At 40.8% G+C, this 20,117-nt stretch overlaps 1 protein-coding gene across 1 annotated transcript; it reads left to right on the plus strand.

Annotated features, from left to right (window-relative positions):
* The first annotated feature begins 254 nt into the window (after window positions 1–254).
* LOC142407619 (opsin-5-like) lies at window positions 255–19,830 on the plus strand. The gene is made up of 6 exons (XM_075497249.1): window positions 255–408; window positions 7,673–7,792; window positions 11,570–11,740; window positions 14,382–14,716; window positions 17,807–18,051; window positions 19,761–19,830. The coding sequence occupies exons 1-6, from the start codon at window positions 270–272 to the stop codon at window positions 19,822–19,824; spliced, it is 1,074 nt and encodes a 357-aa protein (XP_075353364.1). The 5' UTR covers window positions 255–269; the 3' UTR covers window positions 19,825–19,830.
* Window positions 19,831–20,117: the final 287 nt, after the last annotated feature.

A 20,117-nucleotide genomic window follows, 5' to 3' on the forward strand; every position in this document is an offset into this window, starting at 1 on the left:
TGGTACCTAGATACTGCTCAGACGGATTACTGTGATGAGTGCCATATGAATCATGACATTCTTGGATAAAGTAAGTCATGAAATAAATCATGGCAGGATACTTTATGCAATTTTGAATTGGATCCTGAAATGCCCTAGGAGCTGGTAGAGCAGAAATGAAGACAGGAGGATGCATCTTGTTTATGAACAAAAATATCTTTGCATTTTCTGGTGGCAGATGTGATCTATTGCAAATTCTGTTATTTTGTTTTTCAGACGCTGAACTGCACATGACTGAGATGGCATCAGATCACAACACTTCCTCCCAGGAAGAATACCTTCCTCACTATCTCCAGAAGGAAGACCCCTTTGCATCAAAGCTTTCTAGAGAAGCTGATATTGTAGCTGGGTTTTACTTGACTGTAATTGGTAATGATTTTGTAATTCATCTTTGAAATATGACTATGTCACTGCATCCTTGCAGGCACTCACAAAGAAGGCAGAAGCTGCTGTGCATTAGATGTGTAATTATGTATTTCTTCATACTAGAAAGAAAAATCTAGAAGGGAGAGGAGAGAATGTGTTAGAAATATGGTGTCAACAGTGTCAACAGTTAGTGTCAACACACAAAGCTGCTCCAGGTAGTCAAAAGTGACCAGCAGTAGACCTTCCAGCAAAAAGTCAAGAAATACTCGATTTTTTTCTGCTGACAGGTTACTAGCTTGCGGTTTAATCATTCCCAACCAGAACTGGCTTTTGCCCTTAAGCCAGGTGGGTTTTATGGCCTGTTTTCAAAGCCTCTCTCATGTGCCTACACAGCAAAGAGAACATCCTCAGACGTGCTCATCTGAATCTTCCTCAGCTCCTGGCATCAGCTGTCGTCTGTTATATTGAACATATTATATTGAACAGTATTTTCTGCCTAACACCCTTCCCTCTCTTTCATTTTGGAGTCTTTTACCATGTGCAAAGTGACTTTGCAAGCAGAATAAATGCAATTATTTATTGGTTAGTGCACACAGATGATAGCTGGGACTGTTTTCTACGTGAAGTATTCATACGCCAAGGAGTTGTCAGTCACCTGGGAAATACTGATCTCTGTTGCTTCTAGGAATAAACTGGTCCTTGTTCTTGATGATTTACCACCTTTGCTTTGGGGATGGGGGCAAGGTTATATCTTTTTGTGTCAATATTTTTGCTCTCAAGTACTTGAGCTTCTAAGCGTTGCCTCAACACTTACACTTCTTTCTCTGGTTTAGGTTTCCTTATGCTTTATGGCTTTAGTTTATGCAGTTTCTCACAGTTCAGCACCTATTTTCTCAGTAAAGCTGAGCCAAGGTCACGTAACTGTGCTACACCAAACTGGGCTCCGGGTGTCAGCTGGCTGAACACCAGGCTGAATGCAGGGTATGCAGTGTATTCCTTGACATTTATTTTGGTTTTGATTCATTCTCTTGTTCTATCAGTTCTGCACAAAATACAAAGATCTTTCAGTCCTACCTTCATGTTTCTCATTCACTATTTTACATCCCTCCTTCCTACTCTCTCTTACCGCCTTTCCCCCGGCTGTTCTAAGTAAGTAATCTAATATTTTCTGCAGTGGAGGTCTCACAAAGGCTTGAATAATGCTTATTTCTCATTTGCCTTCTGCTTATGTCTTTATCAAAAAAGGAATTCAGAGCAGCAGAGATGGCAGGTGAGGCTGTATCTCTGTGCTGTTCTCGGTATTCATGCACTGTTTTGTACGTATCCTAGCTTTTCACATATACATATTTTTTCTGCTGCTATGCAGACAGATGTCTTCACTGAACTGTCCAAAACAACCCCCCTTGGTTCTTTTTTCGCTCGGTTAAGCAAGCTTAGTTTTAATCCCAGGAAATATGTCTGAGTAGTTGAAATGAATCCTTCCAATGTACACTGTGTTGCCTTGTTATATCGGCTGTATTTAGTGTAGATTTATCCAGTTCCAGAGAAATACCCCTGCTACGTGTGAAACATCTTGAAAAACATAGCTATAATCAAACTAAGGCAAGGAACAGAAACCATGACTTTCCAGTGGAAACCCAAAACCTAACCATGAAGGCACAGATTTACATGAGCAGTGTGAGGAGACTGAAATTATAGTTTATAAAGGGTTGATAATAATTTTGATATATCAGTAAGATTCCCACCTTCCTGGCGTTGTGGACTCGACATCAGTCTGTGGTGGACTCATTACGCCCATCAGCCCAAGCCAGGAAAGTTCAAGCCATAGCTCTGCCGTATACATGTGTACCTCTACTTTAGACATCATATCCTACATTTTGCTCTGGGTTTAACTTATTTTTTCATGTGTTTGTTTTGCATTGTGTTTTACTTGGTTAGTTACTTTACCCTTATGGTCATTACACACTCCAGTAGCAGCTTTCATTACAGCCAAGTATGCTTTTCATGTATGCATGTGAATGCTATATTTGCATCTTCCTTGGACTTGCATCTATAGCATCAGATACCACCGGTATCCTGCACAGATGTTTTAAATTCCTTTTAGCAATCATTGTAATGATTTTAAGCAGTCATTGCCTAGCTGCTGGTCAGTCATACCCTCAGCCATTCCAGCAACAGCAACTGGTTTCATGTTTTCTAGACCAGCACAACAGTGTTTTAGGCACTGCGTGCAATACAGTAATGGATATTAATTTGCCAGAGGCCAAGAGAAGTGCAGACCCCCGCTTTTTATAGGGGTTTGTGTGAAGAAGGAGGGTGTTATGCTTTTTACCAGTAAAGCTGAATTACATCTCAGAGCTCAGCCACTAACAGGGGGAATTAGACAAAACTGGTGGAAGGAGCAATCTCAGGTCTTCTTCTGTGCTTGTGAATAGATGGGGTAAAGTAGTCTTTAAACATATTTTTCTTACCAAGAAAAAGAAAAAGCTTTGCTTGGGCTGATGCTTCACATGTGAGTTGTGCCTTTACAAGACTGGTTTAGTTTATCCCCTTGGGGATGCCACCATTTGCTCCTGTTGATGTGCAGATCCGTATTTTATTACCCATTCATGTTTAAGTGGATGGCAACATTTTAGTAATAGCTAGGGCCTGCAAAAATATGAGAACTTAGAAGGAAATTAATCTTTGTTGTTCCCAGGTAAATTTGTGAGTGGCTTTTTTTACTTTCTGCAAACAAACATAATCCTAAATTTCCTTTTCCACTAAGATGATTTCTGACACTTCAAAGCATCCACATTTCTGTTGGGACATGAAGCACTGCCATGCAGAGATTTTCGGTGGTGGATAGGGGGTCTTGATGTAGTGGAGAAGGAAGTCTAGCTCTGTGAAACTATTTACTGACATCAAATTTTACACAAAAGGCTTGCTGAGGCTGTAAATTTGCTTTAATTGGCAGCTTTATAGTTAATCCCAGCTCCCAAGTATCCAAAATAGTAAGCAAAAACTATGTACTTAAATAGCTCTTGGGTATAGTTGTGTCTTGTGGTAACTCTGGAGTATTGCAGATTTACTTTGTAAACTGTGTAATCTGCAGAAGATGGAAGACCAAGCTGGAGCGTTCAGCTCCGTACCCAGGAAGGGTATGTCTGTGGTTTTTAATTGTAACTTGTGGTTCAGGCTGAACCTGTCCATTGTCACCTTCTGCCACTGAACTGTCCCCCCTATTCTTTTGCAGATCTCTTCCAAGAAATGGTGGCCCTTCTTGAGGATGTCCTGTGTGGACATCCTCATAGCGGAGAGAGGGACTAGCTGCACAAAGGGGGGAAGCCAGGAGGTGGGGGTTGCTATTGAGTATCTTTTTGTGCTTGAGGCATATAAGGTGCAAGTGAGTTTAAAATTTATTTCAAACAGGGGAAGCAGCTGCCCAGTGAGCGAACAAGGCTGGGATCCTATCAGGAAGCTCAGCAGAGCTTTTAGGGGCAGGCTGGTTGTACAACTGAAGTATTGCAGTTTGAAAAAAGAAAAATACATTTTTTTGTCTTTAAAGAAAATCAGGGGTCTTGACCAACCTGTGATAAATTCTCTGTGAATGTGTGATCTTTTGTCCTAACTACTTCATTTCCGTGTGTATTTTTTTAATTGTCTGGGGAAAAAAAAAAATCAAATGGTACACGTGGTTATAAGAATCCAATTCTTTTCACTTTGTCACTTCCCCCGCTAGCTTTTTCATCACTGGCTTGATTATTTACTGTAGGGCCGGGTAGGGTGACTAACGACTGAGCGGAGACCTGCTGGCTGTCGGCTCCTTTGAAAGTCCGTGGCAAGTAACTATTGATTTGCAAACTGTTGTTGCACACTTCCTCAGTGTGTTATGAAACAGCTTAACTGAAAACAAAATCCTGAACTAGCTTCTTTTTTTTTTTTTTTTTTCCTCTGATGGTTTAGCACTGCTGTCAGATTGGAGAAAAGGAATCTTATTTGTTCAGATTTCTTCTTTTATACACGTTTGCTTTTCACTGCAGGTTGGCTCTTTCTCTGTGTGTGGCACTTTTTTAATTATCTCATCCTTGGCTCTTTGTGTGTATTTATGTAATAGTGTTATGGTGCCATGGACAGTTGTGCCCTGAACTGTTTGCTCCTGGCAAAGAGCCTTTATTTTATATCCGAAGAGTCTTTTTTCCCGTTTCCAACCCCAGGCTCTGCCCAGGCACGCAGCCTTGCCAGCACCTACCAGAGCTGGGAGCCTGCACCAGCAAGGACTTCAGCTAGCTGTTAGGAAAATCTCTTTAATAGAAGGAAGAACGAAGCATTAGATGGCTCATCTAGGGAGATTATAAAGTTTCTATCACCAAGGAGTTAAAAAAGAATTCACATAAGCAATTGTCAGATGCAGGTATAGACAAAAGGCAACTGAAGCTATCACTGGACCCCTTCCAGCTGTAGGATTAGGAGGTCAGTGGGCTGGGGCTCTCTGAAACATTGCTATTAATAATGATCAGTTGCTTCAGAGACTTGTCTGATGAAGACATCTCTCTGGACTACCAGTCAGTTGAAAAAGATGCGGGAAAATGTCAAGTACTTTTGAAAGGTAAATGCTGGCACAGTAGATATCCTAAATATCACTAGCGAGAAAATGGCATTAAGAGAGAAAAGGATTAAGACATATGAAAAATGCTCAGCAACACTGAGATTCATTTACTGAGCTGCAAGGAAGAAAATAATTCAAATGAATACCTGTATCTACTTATAATTCGGATTAAGTTTTCAGAGCCATAAGAATTCACCAAGGATAAATCAAATTTGCTGAGAAAAGCTAATATTAAATGATCAGCCAGCTTCTGTCCTGTTTATTTTTTAAAATAATATAGAGAGTAATACTGTCAGTATAAAAATAAGAAGCGTTTCCAATTAGAGGAGTGTTGCATTTATTACTGAAAAATTCAAAATCAAAGTATTTTTGTCCTGAGTTTGGTAAACTTTTGGTTCCACAGTTACTCATAATTCTTGAGAAACTCCAGTTTTAGCCTCTGGGAAGCATTTTTCTCTCTGCCTCATGGATGTGCCCAGGTTGGGTTTCTTGGTTCTGTGAGGACATGACACCTTGCAAGGGGATCATTCCATTCATGGGCCAGAGGAAATACCCGTTTATTTCCTGAGGTTTAATTCCTGAGGTCTGGCCTCCCAGCAGACTGTGATGAAAATTATGTGGTGTTCAAAGGTACCGTATCTGGAGAGGGCAGCTTTGCTGGGCGGCTGGAGGGCTGCTGGGGTCTTTTTGAAACATGGAATATGGCTGAGTTTGCACCACCAGAGCCATGTGTAGGAAGGCACCACAAAGAGTGACTCATCAATAGAGGAAAGTTCGGTTATTTACAACTTTTGTATAGCAGTGTGTGTCATGGTTTAACCCCAGCCAGCAACTAAGCACCACACAGCCACTCGCTCACTCTCCCTGGCCGGACGGAGGAGAGAATCGGAAAGGTAAAAGTGAGAAAGCTCGTGGGTTGAGATAAAGACAGTTTCATAGGGAAAGCAAAAGCTGCACACACCAGCAAAGTAAAACAAGGAATTCATTCACTCCTTCCCATGGGCAGGCGGGTGTTCAGCCATCTCCAGGAAAGCAGAAGGCAAACGCCATCACTCCGAATGTCCCCCCTTCCTTCTTCTTCCCCAGCTTTACATGCTGAGCATGACGCCATATGGTATGGAATAGCCCTTTGGTCAGCTGGGGTCAGCTGTCCCAGCCGTGTCCCCTCCCAACTCCTTGTGCCCCCCCAGCCTACTCGCTGGTGGGGTGGGGTGAGGAGCAGAAAAGGCCTTGACTGTGTGTGAGCACTGCTCAGCAGTGACAAAAACATCCCTGAGTTATCAACGCTGTTTCCAGCACAAATCCAAACATAGCCCCATCGGAGCTACTATGGAGAAAACTAACTCTATCCCAGCCAAAACCAGCACAGTGTGGAGGGCTGGCCTCGGCCAGCAGCCAAGCACCCAGGGCAGCCTCTTGCTTACAGCCCCTGCAGTGGGACGGGGAGGGAATCGGAAGAGCAGAAGCAGTGGAGATAAAGGCAGGGTAGCAGCAAGGACAGGGAGATCACTCACCAGTTACTGTTGTGGGGAAAACAGACTCATCGTGGGGAATTTAACTGAAAACAGTTAATTACTGCTTTGGGTAGTGAGAATACTTAAGGAATACATGAAATACTTAAGGAAAACACCTTTCCTCCCCCTTTCCCAGGCTGAACTGAACTCCAACATCTTCTCCCTTATTGCCGCTGTGGGTCCCTTTGGTGAGGCAACGGCAGTTCAGGAGGTTGGGGTCTCTGCCGCTCTTTGCTCTTCACTGTTTTCTTCTGCTTCTCCCTCCTTCTTGTCTCCTCTGCTCCGGCGTGAGACCTCCGTGGGCCGTGGGCCCTTTGGGGTGTTCACCTTCGGGGGTGACTCTTGCTTCCTGGAAGGGAAGTTGTCTGCTGTCCTGTGTTTCCACTGCAAAACGCTCGCTCTGGGCTCAAACTCTTTCAAACACGAGTTAGTGAAGAAACAGTTTTCTTTAAGGGAACTGGAAACCCTGCAATTTTTGGTACCAGTGTGATTAGCTCCGTGGCTATTAACCACTTGCAGCGTTGGTCCCTGTGAGTCCTCGGGTGGTGACACGGCAAAAAAGATGTCAGCCAACATCAACAGGATCCCTTCTCATGCACTGAATTCCAGCTGGAAGTTAAAATCAAATATATTTTATAATTTTTCCTTCTTATGTTAGAAATAATTTTTTATTGTAAAATTTAAGATGTGATAGTAATATCTTAAATTATTTTAAAAATGTATCACTCAACCTCTGATTATAGTATTTAATAAAATTAAGGTTGGTCAGAGATTGAGGTCCTTGTGATTACAGACAGCTGAATTTCATTCTTGTGGTTGTATAAATGTTTGTGAGACAAATGGGGTTGATCAGAACAGAGGAATTATGGGATTTCTATTACGTGCATGCAAACGATAGCTGTGCAGGCTCAGGTGGTGAAGGCAATGCCCTGCTGCAGGGGGGAAAATAGCATTTGTTGTGGGAGGGTGATGTCTGCAGTAGATGTCTCTGAGCTCCGTAATGAGGATGAGATGATCATGTTTCAGAGCAAAATGTCTAGCCTTGGGACCACAGGTTCAGGCTGAAAATATCAGAGGATTTCACAAGGAAGATGGGATATTGCTGTTTTTAAGGAGAATTCCAATTTGATTGTTTTTCTTTTTTTTTTTTGTTTTATTTTTATAGGGATTCTTTCAACTCTGGGAAATGGGTATGTTATTTTTATGTCTTCAAAGCGAAAAAAGAAGTTGAGACCTGCTGAGATAATGACTGTTAATTTAGCAGTGTGTGATCTGGGCATTTCAGGTAATTTAATGTCTTATTTTCACTCATTTTTACTATCCCACCATTCTTTCTGGCAGCACCAAGAGTCAGTCCTCTGGAAGTCATGGGGAGCCCAAAATGCCTTTTGCTCTATTATTTGCATATAAATAAGAGAGAAGGATAGAAAACAACATTCCTAAACAACTTGATGGAAAAAAATGAAAAGTACAGAGGAAAAAATAGGATTGGATTTATCAATCAGGCAAAATTCTTGTTCACCCCAGCATTGGGCAGGCCTTCAAAGACAGCTCCCCTGTGCATCCTGCCACAATAACCACAAAATAGCTCGGTATTACAGTTGAAGAAAATTATGTTTTCCTGCTGTGGGGTGCAACAGGAGAGATCTAGATACCTCAAAAATACATATTTAGTCAAATATGACTGGGGAGGGGTATGAGGGGGAAGAACTGGAAAATGCCAGTGGCCATCAGCCTATCAAAGCTAATAATTTTCTCTCTAGCGACTGTTCTCTTTTATCTCTGGGTCAGGAAAATAAGCATTAGTGTCTATCTATACAGTAAGAGCAACGTCAGCCAACTGGAGGGATTTTTACTTCAACCCCACAGCCAGGATGCCCTGGCATGAGAGGAGGGAGCTTTGGAAAGGTTTACACAACGTTGCAGAGTCAAAAGCCTTTGGAGATCATTCCTTTGGCTCTGGACATGAGTCTCATTCAACTGCTTATGGCTACATGCAAATGCAGGGGGAGGCTTGGATGTCCTTTAGAAAAGGATATTTTGGGTGGCAGACAGTCCAATAGGTATAAAGGCCTGCTGAGACCCAGCTGACCATGGGATCTCCCCAGTGCAATATAAAAGACAGTATGTTCCCATGCTCCCAAAGTCATCTGCATACACCATGATCACCCCTTCCCCCAGCTCCAGTGCACTCTTTTCCTGCCCTCGTCTCTGCCAAATGCTTTTGCCTTCATCCGGATTCCTAAAATAGCACTGAACAACAGCAAATGATGGCTCCCAGCCTCCCAGAACCGAAGGTCATCGTGCTCTTACTGCACACAGCCAAGGAGCTGCTCACCCCCTCAACTACCAGTACTTTTGATGCTTCTTGATGATCCGTAAACGTGGTTTTCTGAAGGAGATACTTATGAATTCAGCAGAAGAAAGACGTTAGTATAAATATCTCTGCACTGTTACCACACAAAGAAATCCCAATGGTTTCTTTGGCGTATCTGCTATGGAGACACTATTTCCATCTTGCAGCACTTAGAAGTGAAGAAAAAAAAAAAAAAAAGACCAGTTTTTGCCTCTTCTGTGATGCTCCCATCTCCTTTGTGTCCTAAGAGTCTGTCTTATTTTATAAGGCTTATATCTGACTCCAGTGAGAGTCGCTCCAAATGAGACAGAGTGTTTCAGGAGAATTTCTGTAGCTATACATTTGGAATGTAAACAGAGACCTCCTAACCATGTAAGCTGTATGTCCCAACCATACAAACTACAGCTTGTTTGGGAGCCCTCGTAGCATAAGGGCTGCTAGTTTCTCTGTTAAGGTCTGTCACCAACATACTACTTGGTCACCTTGTCTTCCATGGGGATCTCAATCGACCTGTGTGTTTCAGTTTTGTAATTAAAAATAATTGTGATTGGCACAGCCATGCATGCTTTTTCTCCCTTCTCTTTCTTTCTTTTCTTTTTTTTTTTTTTTAAATGGAAGATATTGTGTCGAGAAAGGTGATGTGTTCTGTCTGCTGGACCGATTGGAGTGAAGATGGGACTTTTTCCAAAATCTTGGTATTTCACGCACTTGTCTTGGAGCCTTGTTCAAGAAACAGGTTCTGCCATGGCCCTGCTTCCTGCAGATTTCCACAGGGTGGCACCAGCCACTTGTTCAAAACTGCATCAGGCTCATTTTGCACTTATACCGTGCTCTGAGTCCTGTGCTGATGAAGAGAAATTTAATTTTGTGCAAATACATGTTTGGGCCTTTAGAGCTGGCAATGATTTACATGAGTAAAGTTGCTGACTCTTAGCATATATCCTAGACCTTGCCATATTTCATGTTTTTCTTGAAACCTTAATCACTGGGGTCAGCTTTTGCTTGACAAATTAAAGTATATTGCTTCTGCTCGGAGAAGAGCACATAATGTATTGACCTGAGCACAACCTTCAGGATCAGGTAGAATTTTCCTTACAGGCTTAGGCTAAAGGAAAAGAATCCCAAAATACCTTGTTTAAAAATAAGTCTCATTTTGAAGGGTTTTCAATCATGATGCTTTTGGCATAGAAACTGGAGCAAAGGCCACTTTCTGCAAGATTTTGTTTTGGTATAACTGTTTTAATTTTCTGTTAAGAATGAAAACAGAATGTCTAGTTTCACATCTGTTTGATCTGAAATGGAAAATTTTTGGGAACAATTCAAAACAGTTTTCTACAGATCACTTCAACAAGAGAGACTTTTGTCCCGACTTCTATGACTAGGTTACCTTGTGGGAATTACAGTTTGCAAGACCATTTTTGTCTTCTTTATAAACTAATTCACTGAACTTCCATGACATTACAGTGTGGTTCAGCCAGGGAAACTAGCCCAGGGCAGCTGAGATGTTGTCAACTCCTTGAGGTGCTCTGGCAACTCCTGTGCAGGAAGGAATACAGTCACAGGAAGGTGGAGTTCAATATTTAATGTTGTTTGAATGTTGCAGTTGAACTGTTCAGGCCTTGGACCATTTCAGGTTAGTCTGGTAAGTAGAAATGAAAGATTTGGAAAACATGCTGATGTTCCTAGATTGTAAATTTTTGAGTTTTCTGTTCCATTAAAGTTGATTTTTTTGTTTGTCCAGTTTGAGACAAAAAAAAGTAAAATCAGGAAGTGGAGATTTCCAACTATAAAATTACAATTTCTACTTTCTCATTTTCACGATACTTACAAATAATATGAATAACGTTAATCTATTTTAAGGTGAGAATGGAACAATATATGACCTAACTTCACTTCTTCCATAATGTACCACCCAGTTTTACAAATGGAGAAATGAGCTAAGGTGCTACTAGGACAGAGTCTCCAAAATAGTTAGGTACTTCCCTTCTGTTTGGGGATGCTTAAAACTTTTTAATATCTGTGGCCAGGTGACTTGCTGAGAGTCACCAAGGAAGAGCCTGGTATAGACAAGAGCTGAAACCACTTCTGCAGCTCAAGTCCATGCTGTGACGATAGCACCATCTTCCTTTCTAACCTAACGCTTTACCACAGTATGCTTCCTACTGTTGGGCCTTGATAGGTTTGCAGAAGTCCTCTTTTAAGGCAAATTTCTTTACCCTGTGTTTGAAGACACTCAATTGATTATAGGGATGTAGCTTAACTAGATCTGTGCCTGTTCCAAACCCAGACTCACCCATCACCTATACTGTTTACATACTGGCATGTGTTTGCGTGTGGACTTAACACATACTCTGAAGTTCTCATAATGGGAAGAGCTTGCACATGCCCAGTACCAGAGTATGGGTTTACTTCTGGTTCACGTGGTCTGCAGTGAAGCACCTGTTTCCAGCCATTCTGCAGGCTTGGCTCATCCTGCCACAGCATAGATGCTATGGGATCTAGCCACTGCTGTCTTAGGCTTAATCCTGTGGATGGAGGGCACGCAAGTCATCATATCTGTTCTGCCTGAAGCCCTCTCTCCAGGTTGCAGAGCATTTTTACCAGTATTAGATCTGGGCAAAGGGGAGGGTTTGCGTTTCTGAAAAAGGGTGGGTTTATCAGTGATGGATTTTATCAGTCAACTGACATTCCTTTCTCCTTTTGAAGTGGTAGGAAAACCCTTTAGTATAATTTCCTTCTTTTCTCACCGCTGGGTGTTTGGATGGATGGGCTGCCGCTGGTATGGATGGGCTGGTTTCTTCTTTGGCTGTGGGAGCCTTATTACCATGACAGCTGTCAGCCTGGATAGATACCTAAAAATCTGCCACTTGTCTTACGGTAAGAAAGAAAACTATATTAAGTGACTATATAAAAACTATATTAAGTGACTGTAGAAAAACTATATTAACTGATATAGTTTTCTAGACTGAAATCATACTTAAGCTCCTCCAAATGCTTTTGTTAAATACAGAGGGGAATACACAGATAAGAGAAACATATTTGCATGATCCAAGTAATCCCAGCTAAATTTGTATGCTGGACTTATCACCTTCGCTGTTGTCTCTCTGCTGTCTGCTTAAGCCATGAGTTTTAGTAATCACTCATAGACAAATCACTTTGTGTCTACTAAGGCCTATTAACATTAACAGATGCAGCTATTGCACATATTGCAAGGTCTTATGGACCAACACATAAAAGCATTCCTTATTAGATGCCTGAATTCCTTTAAGATATGTGGCAAGCTATTTAAAACATCTACAAGACTTGGATGTGCAGTAGGTCATAATGTGATATTGTCTCTCTAATATGGAAACAGAACCTGAGAGGATGAAATGAATTTAGCAATGAAAGCTGGTATCACCATATCCATCAATATCTTATATCTCTTGAATACGAAGTATTATGTACTTCATTCTTTCCAGTTAAAAGATGTTGTCACAGTTTAGAAAAGATGTTTTTCTTGCATTGGAAGGGACTAACTCCCCAACAGAGTACAGGGAATACTCAAGGTGACTTTACATATAAGAAATACCTTGCCCATGTGACTTGAGGGACATACAACAGATTTCATTATATTGATATATAATATTGATCATGTAATGTTAAGTTATAAGAAATGTTTACAGCTAGGAAGTGTAAGTAAGCCGGTCTGTCCAATAGCTGAGCGTGCAGTCAATTAAAAGCTGTGGTACTGTGCTAAGATCTGCTGTCATAGATCCTGGCATGTCCATACTTTTTCCTTAAGTGTGAGTGCAAGGAAGGTTTCCTTAGCTGAGTTTTCAATACACCATTCACATTAAGCAGGATTTCAATTCTTCCTCTAAAAGTCTTATCAAAATAATTCAGTGGCAACCCAAATCATAGACAATTTTTCACAGACTTGGTGAGCTGAAGTAAGTATTTCATGGCTGGCTGCATTCATGCCGTGAGCTCTGGTATTTAGTATGAGATCTTAGTTCAAGACAGACAGAACACTTTGAAACCTTTTTTCTCAAGGGCTGTTTGATCATGATTGTCCATACAAAATGATGGAGAGCAATAAACATATCTAACATGTTCAGTCTAGGTGGTTAACTTAGCCATTCTCTGTATAAGGCCTAAATCAGTCATCAGGAACCTGGAGCACCTGGCTATATACCTACACCTTCATTTTGCTCCAAAAGCAGAAATTGTTTTTTTTGGTTTGGGTTTTTTTGAGTTTTTTTTTTTTTTTGGTAATAGGTTGCTATGGTTTGACAATAGCTGTGAAAATATTGTCGCTCTTTTAGTGCTCGCTCTATTGTTGCTTTGTTTTTCCACACCTGAACACAACAAACCAGCTTTCTGTCTCTCAGCCATTGTGCTCGAATATATCTTTTGTCAGTCAGTGTTCATTTTCCTTCCAGTGATCTGGAAATGTAAAATCAGCTGGGGAAGGGGCACTGGCCACATCCAAATTACAGTTGTTTCTTTGCTTTGATTTTGTTTTAAGTCATTCTCAAACCATGAAGAAAGCTCCTCAATGTCAGTGGATGGGCAGTGAAAACAGATTAAAGCTTCCAAGGTGGAAGGAGCTGTTATAATACCATAGTCTGAATTTCTGCCTAAATCATAGGTTTTAACTCGTTAGTCCTATCTGAATCCAATACGTTGAACGTAGGTGATGATGGAAAGCTTGTAAACTCAGGCTTTTCCTAGATGAATTAGAGTTGTATGCAAGATGCGCAGAGAGACAATATTCCACTCCACAACACCAGGCATGCCATTAACATTTAATAAAAAAAATGGTCAAGCATACATGAAAACACCTATTACCAATACTTCTGACAGTACGCACATGGTGATTTACTGTACTGGAAAAGAATGACAAGGTAAAAATAAATCCTGAATATGTTATTTCCTCTGTAAAGCCTTGTCTTTCAGTCACTTGGGTTAATAATTTATGTTGAGAAGTGCCCTGAGATCAAACTTTAGCCAGTTAACATAGGACAGGAGGAATAGGAAGTAACGTAAGTTACATTACACAGTTGCAGCTAGTGAGCCTTCATGCTGAATAATGAAAGGCTGAATTAAACACTTAGTCCTTCGTGTGGGTTGAACCTCCCTCTCACATGACCACACACTATGAATATGCCTTTACAGATCACGAACAATTTTCAAAATGACTAGACAAGATTCCCACGATTGTTGCTGAGGTCGTTGTTTGGATTGCTTTTGCACGGACACTTGTAGGTTGTAAATCATCACAACCTAACGTAAAGATCTGAAATAAAGTCAGGTGGAGCCCTCCATACGAGTGTGCATTTCTCTTCATGAGGTACAGCGCGAGCTGGGGTGGCTAGCTCAGGGGTCACTATCGATACCGGGAAAGAGGCGAGATGAACCCTACAGAGCTGTTGTCAAACAGCCAAGCAAACTCTTACTGCATGTCTAGAATGACATGTTCAATTGTGCCGAATAGATATGGACCTGAACTTGTAATTCTTGAATTATCTTCCAGGTACCTGGCTTAAGAGACATCATGCATTTATCTGTCTGGCAATAATCTGGGCCTATGCTACGTTCTGGGCTACGGTGCCTTTTGCTGGTGTGGGGAGTTATGCCCCCGAGCCTTTTGGGACCTCCTGCACTCTGGACTGGTGGCTGGCACAGGCTTCAGTGGCTGGACAGGCTTTTATTCTGAGTATTCTTTTCTTTTGCCTCCTGTTCCCAACTGCGGTGATTGTGTTTTCCTATGTCAAAATCATCTTAAAAGTCAAATCATCCACCAAAGAGGTTGCTCACTATGATACCAGGATTCAGAACAGTCACATACTTGAAATGAAGCTGACCAAGGTAGGTAGGAAGATTTAACTCCGTTTGCTTTGTCAGGTTGTAAAAGCAGGCTTGGAGAACTTCAACCATATGCTCTCCTACGCTGAGCAATAGTACAATGCTCGGAAGGTGGTTCTTTTAGCTTTCTCCTCTGTTTCTGTCAAGATGGGAAAAGACAGGAGTTGAAACATAATTTTGTGATTAGGGCACTCGAGTCCCTGAGATTGTGATTCAGTCTGAAGCTCTACCACAGCCTTCCCGTGTGACCTTACATAAGTCACATCATCTCCCTGTGGCCCTGTTCCCCATCATAAAACTCCCTTTGCTTTCAGAAACAGTTGTAAAGAATTATTTTAAGGCGTTCAAGGTGCCCAGGAATTATAACAGAAAAACAGATAAAAAGCAGATTATTGTAGCAGGGAAATAAAACTTTCAGACGGCTTATGTTCCTCTGTTAATGAAGATATAAATCAAAGTCAATCCTGTGATATTGCAATTGTTTTTATGCAAATAATTTATCATTTATGCCATGAGCTGCTGATAAAAATGCACTTAAGTGATAAAATTAATTTGCCATCTCAGATGATATCCTATTTTCCCTTTCTGATTGAATCTATTTTCTATTTGGCAATGGTGACAGCCATGATCCTTGCTGATACTGGTTATTGTGCTAGGAAATCTCGCAAAATAAAAACTTGTACTGAACAAAACCAGATGCCTTAGTTGTAGAAGATTCATCAGCCTCTGTAAGCCATGCCAAAAGGGAGACAAGCGGCATTTTTGCTTGGCTAATTGAATTTTATTACAAATTTTATATTTTTGGGGAGTTGAACTGAAAGTTATATAATATACAGCAATAAGTGACATTATGTCTAAACATAACGGAGAATCTCAGCTAGCTACCTGTATGGTCAGTGCTGCCGATACAGCTGGTAAAACTGTACTTGCCTTTAAACAGGGATGCTTCAATACAGTACTGTTTTGTGGTTATTCAGTACCTTTCCTTTGAAGAACAATGTAAACTTTTGATTCAAGGTTGCAGATTTATTTTTGTCATATTGGAGGGATCACGTAAAATTTCAGTGCGGTCTGAGTCTAAACACTAGTAGTTGTCCCTTCTGTCTTGGTTCTGCAGTGGAGAACATAATGTTGGGATAAATGTAAATATGGAAAATGAGTCTCCATCATAACCCATTTAACTCCACAGCACAATTTATAATGAACAGGCTGTGTTTGAGATCCTTGGCTCGCATGCACGGTTTCTTCAGTGGCACACAACAAAAAAAACCATAAAAGAATGAAGTTTCCCTGAAAGTAATATTACCATCAAGATGTGGAACCGAAGGCTCCACAAAAGGTTATGCAATATCCAAAAACCTTGTGCTTTCTGATGATTTTTTTATTATAAAGCTGCTAATTGCCTTATTCCAAATGAGTGCACACACACTGCTATCAGTCTGGATGCAGTAATAGTCTGTCAATGGCAGCAGTATAATGGCACATGTTCTTCAGATGTATTACTGCATGATGTCATTTGAAGATATATCAGGCTGTGACTGAGTGCAGACAGGCTGGTTCAGGTAAAGGCTGGTTCATAAATTACAAATTTTGGCCCCAAACAGTTTTTCTTTAATATTTATATTAAACATCCCTATGGCTACATTTCCTCCTGTTATAAGGATGTCCTTTTCTCACTTACCAGGAATGCAACCTAAATGTTTGGTAGAAATTTGCTTTTTAAAGCATTTAGAGATTCTAACGGAGTACAAAATCCATACTATGGGTTAGGAGAAAGAAAACGAGACTTTGTACTAGCATTCTCACTCTCAGTTAAATTCCCAGTAGTTTCAATTCCAGCTTACCCAGGTAAATACAGTCATTTTTTTTATCTGCTGAGTGGCTATACCCAGAGACTTGACAGCTTACGCCTTATTGAATGACTTTACGCTTACTTGTTCCATATTTGTCTTGAAAGGGATTCAAATGGTTGGCATTTTTCCAGTGACAGATAGGCCGTAGAACCCCCTCCTGGGTGCAGGCAGAAGGTAAACCTAGTTTGGCAAAAGTCTTCTCCTTCCTCCTGTTACCAATGGCCACCCTCGTGGCAGGTTATTGGTCCCACTGGGTTTTGACACCTTCTCTGTGGGACATCAGCACAACCTACAAGCGAGGAAGCAGCCCTGCATTAGATCAGGGTGTTGCAAACCCTTCTCTTTTCTTCTTTTCCTAATTTCCTTTCCTTTTGCCTCGGTGACTGGTACTGGGTGATACAGAAGAAGGAGCTATAGTAGATATAGACAAGAATATACCCTCCTAAACAAACTCACCTACAGAGATACTCAGGGTCCTCCACTCCCACATACCATCAGGACCTACTTTAGTCCTGGAAACTTCTTCAGACTTTGATTTTATGAACTTTGATTTTATGAACTTTGGAATCTGATTTCAAAGGACCCAGAATCTGGAAGACTTGCACTTAATTGTTGGTTTGGTTTTGTTTTCCCAGTGCATGCTTCTTTTATTGTGGGATGGAAAAGAGACTGGGTTTCTTTTTGACAGTCTGAGGAATACTGGATTGGAAGAGACTGTAGAAGTGAGGGGCTCTGCAAATAAGCAAGAAAAAACTCCAAACAACAAAGAAAAACCCTATAGGAAATGTTTCTAGTTTAACCCAAATTAATTTCAAAGAGCTTGCTAAGATTTTCAAAAACTTTCACAGTTCTGTGTTATATATTATCGTGAAAAAGAGAGTCTGTATGTTTTTAAAGGACTCTCCTCCTTAAAGAATTTAAATTTGATGTCAAAGAATTATTATTTTCTGAGATCTCATTTAGTTTCCTCATGTTTAACCCAACATTATAGCATTTTTAAAGGTCTGTGATAACAGACTCATTAACTGCTCTGTGTCAGGTGAAAGGAAAACAGGAGCTAGATAAAGAGAAGAGAAATGCGTGACAGATTTTGTTCATATTGTAAATGTATCTGAAGCGAGTTCTCATTTTTCTTTTCCATTCTGTTGCATGTTCCCTTGCATTCCGCCTAGCTCTGTGCTGCGCTATCTGTCTAACTGCTAGATTAACTTCGTTCTCTCTTCTCTTTTCCTCTCACAAGGTGGCAATGTTGATCTGTGCAGGGTTCCTCATTGCCTGGATCCCTTACGCTGTGGTCTCTGTGTGGTCAGCCTTTGGACAACCGGATTCAGTTCCCATTCAATTTTCAGTCGTACCAACTTTGCTTGCAAAGTCAGCAGCCATGTACAACCCAATTATTTACCAGGTCATTGATTGTAAGTTTGCCTGTTGCCGGTCAGGTGGATTGAAGACACTGCAGAAGAAGAACTCTTTGAAGAAATCAAGGTAATTTCTTTGAGAAGTAGGACATCTTTAAGTACACAATGTCCCAAAAATGTACCAAAATAAGATCTACCAAGAGTCACAGCTCTTTGAATCTTATTTCTTGTTTTTTGACTGTGACCTATTCAGGGTCTTTCTTGCCATGGAAATTTGTAAAGTGATTGTAGGTGTAAAAAGAGAAGCAAGGGGATGGTTCTTACTTTTAGATGCAGCTGCAACTCCATTGGTATAGTTGGAAAAAAGTCCCATTCGTTTTAATGGTTTTTGGATCACAGAATCACAGAATCGTATAGGTTGGAAAAGACCTTTAAGATCATCAAGTCCAACCATAAACCTAACACTGCCAAAACCACCACTACACCATGTCTCTAAGCACCTCATCCAAACGTCCTTTAAATACCTCCAGGGATGGCGACTCAACCACTTCCCTGGGCAGCCTGTTCCAATGCTTGATAACCCTCTCGGTGAAGAAAAATTTCCTAATATCCAGTCTAAACCTCCCCTGGCGCAACTTGAGGCCATTTCCTCTCATCCTATCACTTGTTACCTGGGAGAAGAGACCGACCCCCACCTCTCTACACCCTCCTTTCAGGTAGTTGCAGAGAGCGATAAGGTCTCCCCTCAGCCTCCTTTTCTCCAGGCTCTCCAGGCTTTTCTCCAGGCTTTTCTCCAGGCTTTTCTCCAGGATCAGTCCTGTCCTCCTGTTCCTTTTCTTTCATGTCATCATATGGGTCACATCCAGAAGCTGTTTATGACCTCCATTGCCAGTGAAGTAAATGGGAGAGAATTGTGTTAACAGGTTAATTATATAAGGAATTAATACTATGCTTTTCAGCCACAGAATTAGCAGGGAGAGACAATAGTTCCTTAATCACCCTGTAAGTACCACTCACACCAAAAAACCCCAAAACAAATAATAAGGTCTCATAAAATAAGCCTCTCTTCTATTTACAACTCTCTGGCAAAATCTGTGCCGACCACCGGTGGAGTTCCTGGAGACACTAGTTGTGCACTTGGAGGAAAAATGCTTCTAGGTCTGTCTTATGCCAGACAAGTATCTTACTTCTGTGATTGAACAACAACGAGATAATGATGGATGTTAATCTGACAGTGTAGGCTGATAAAAAGGCCACAAATGCCCTACAACATATAAGTGACTGAATCCGTAGAATTCCAGTAGAGTAATTTGCTTCAAAAGCCTAGAACATATGTGCCTCAGTATGTACTTATTAGAAGCATGAAGGCCCATTTCATCATTCATATTATTCTCTTACCAAGTCCAGCATTTTTTGATGTATTGTTCAGAGAATGAGTCAATAACTCAAGATTCCACAGCTCCCTTTAGCAGATTATTCCGTAATCTTACACTCAGATTTATCTCATCTGCAGAACATAGAGTTTATATATGTTTTAAGTGTTTGAGGTGCTGAATTTATAGTTTATCAAAAACCCATCTGCAGTTTTAGGCAAATGGGAGACAAATCCAAAGTAGCTTTCAATGAATCTTTGGAGGCTGGATTTGTGTTTAACCTCCATGTTATCACTCTGAATGAGGAAGGAGATTCACCTGGTACCTCATGCTGAATGCAAGTTGGCTTTCCTAGGCCTATGCAGTGAACAAAATAATCGGGAAAAATCACTTCCCAGAAGTAGGAACTTAAGTGTCAGCTTGGTACGAACAAAATGATTGTTGTGCTTTCTCCTTCCCATAGGATGTATACCATATCTGCACACAGAGACTCAACGGCGATGAACGAAACCCAACTGGAAGTATGAAGGCTCATTTCACATACAACAAATGAAAACCTGATGACAAAAAATTACACTGTCTCAAGTTCCTCTTTCTGTAAATAAATTAAAACATGATGACAGTTTTATTTTACTCCCTAGTCCTATGTACAATGTAGTTCTTTCCATCCTGACTAAAATAGCGCAATTAGAGCTGGGCACATATTTTAACTACTCAGAGGAAGAAGAAACAGCGAAGATTCATATGTATAAAAAATTTTATTCACTTCAGCATCTTTAAACTACTTTTTTTTTAGCACTAACAGAAGTGATAGTTTGGA

Source organism: Mycteria americana, chromosome 3, assembly GCF_035582795.1.
Source record: "Mycteria americana isolate JAX WOST 10 ecotype Jacksonville Zoo and Gardens chromosome 3, USCA_MyAme_1.0, whole genome shotgun sequence".
Classification (NCBI taxonomy): Eukaryota; Metazoa; Chordata; class Aves; order Ciconiiformes; family Ciconiidae; genus Mycteria; species Mycteria americana.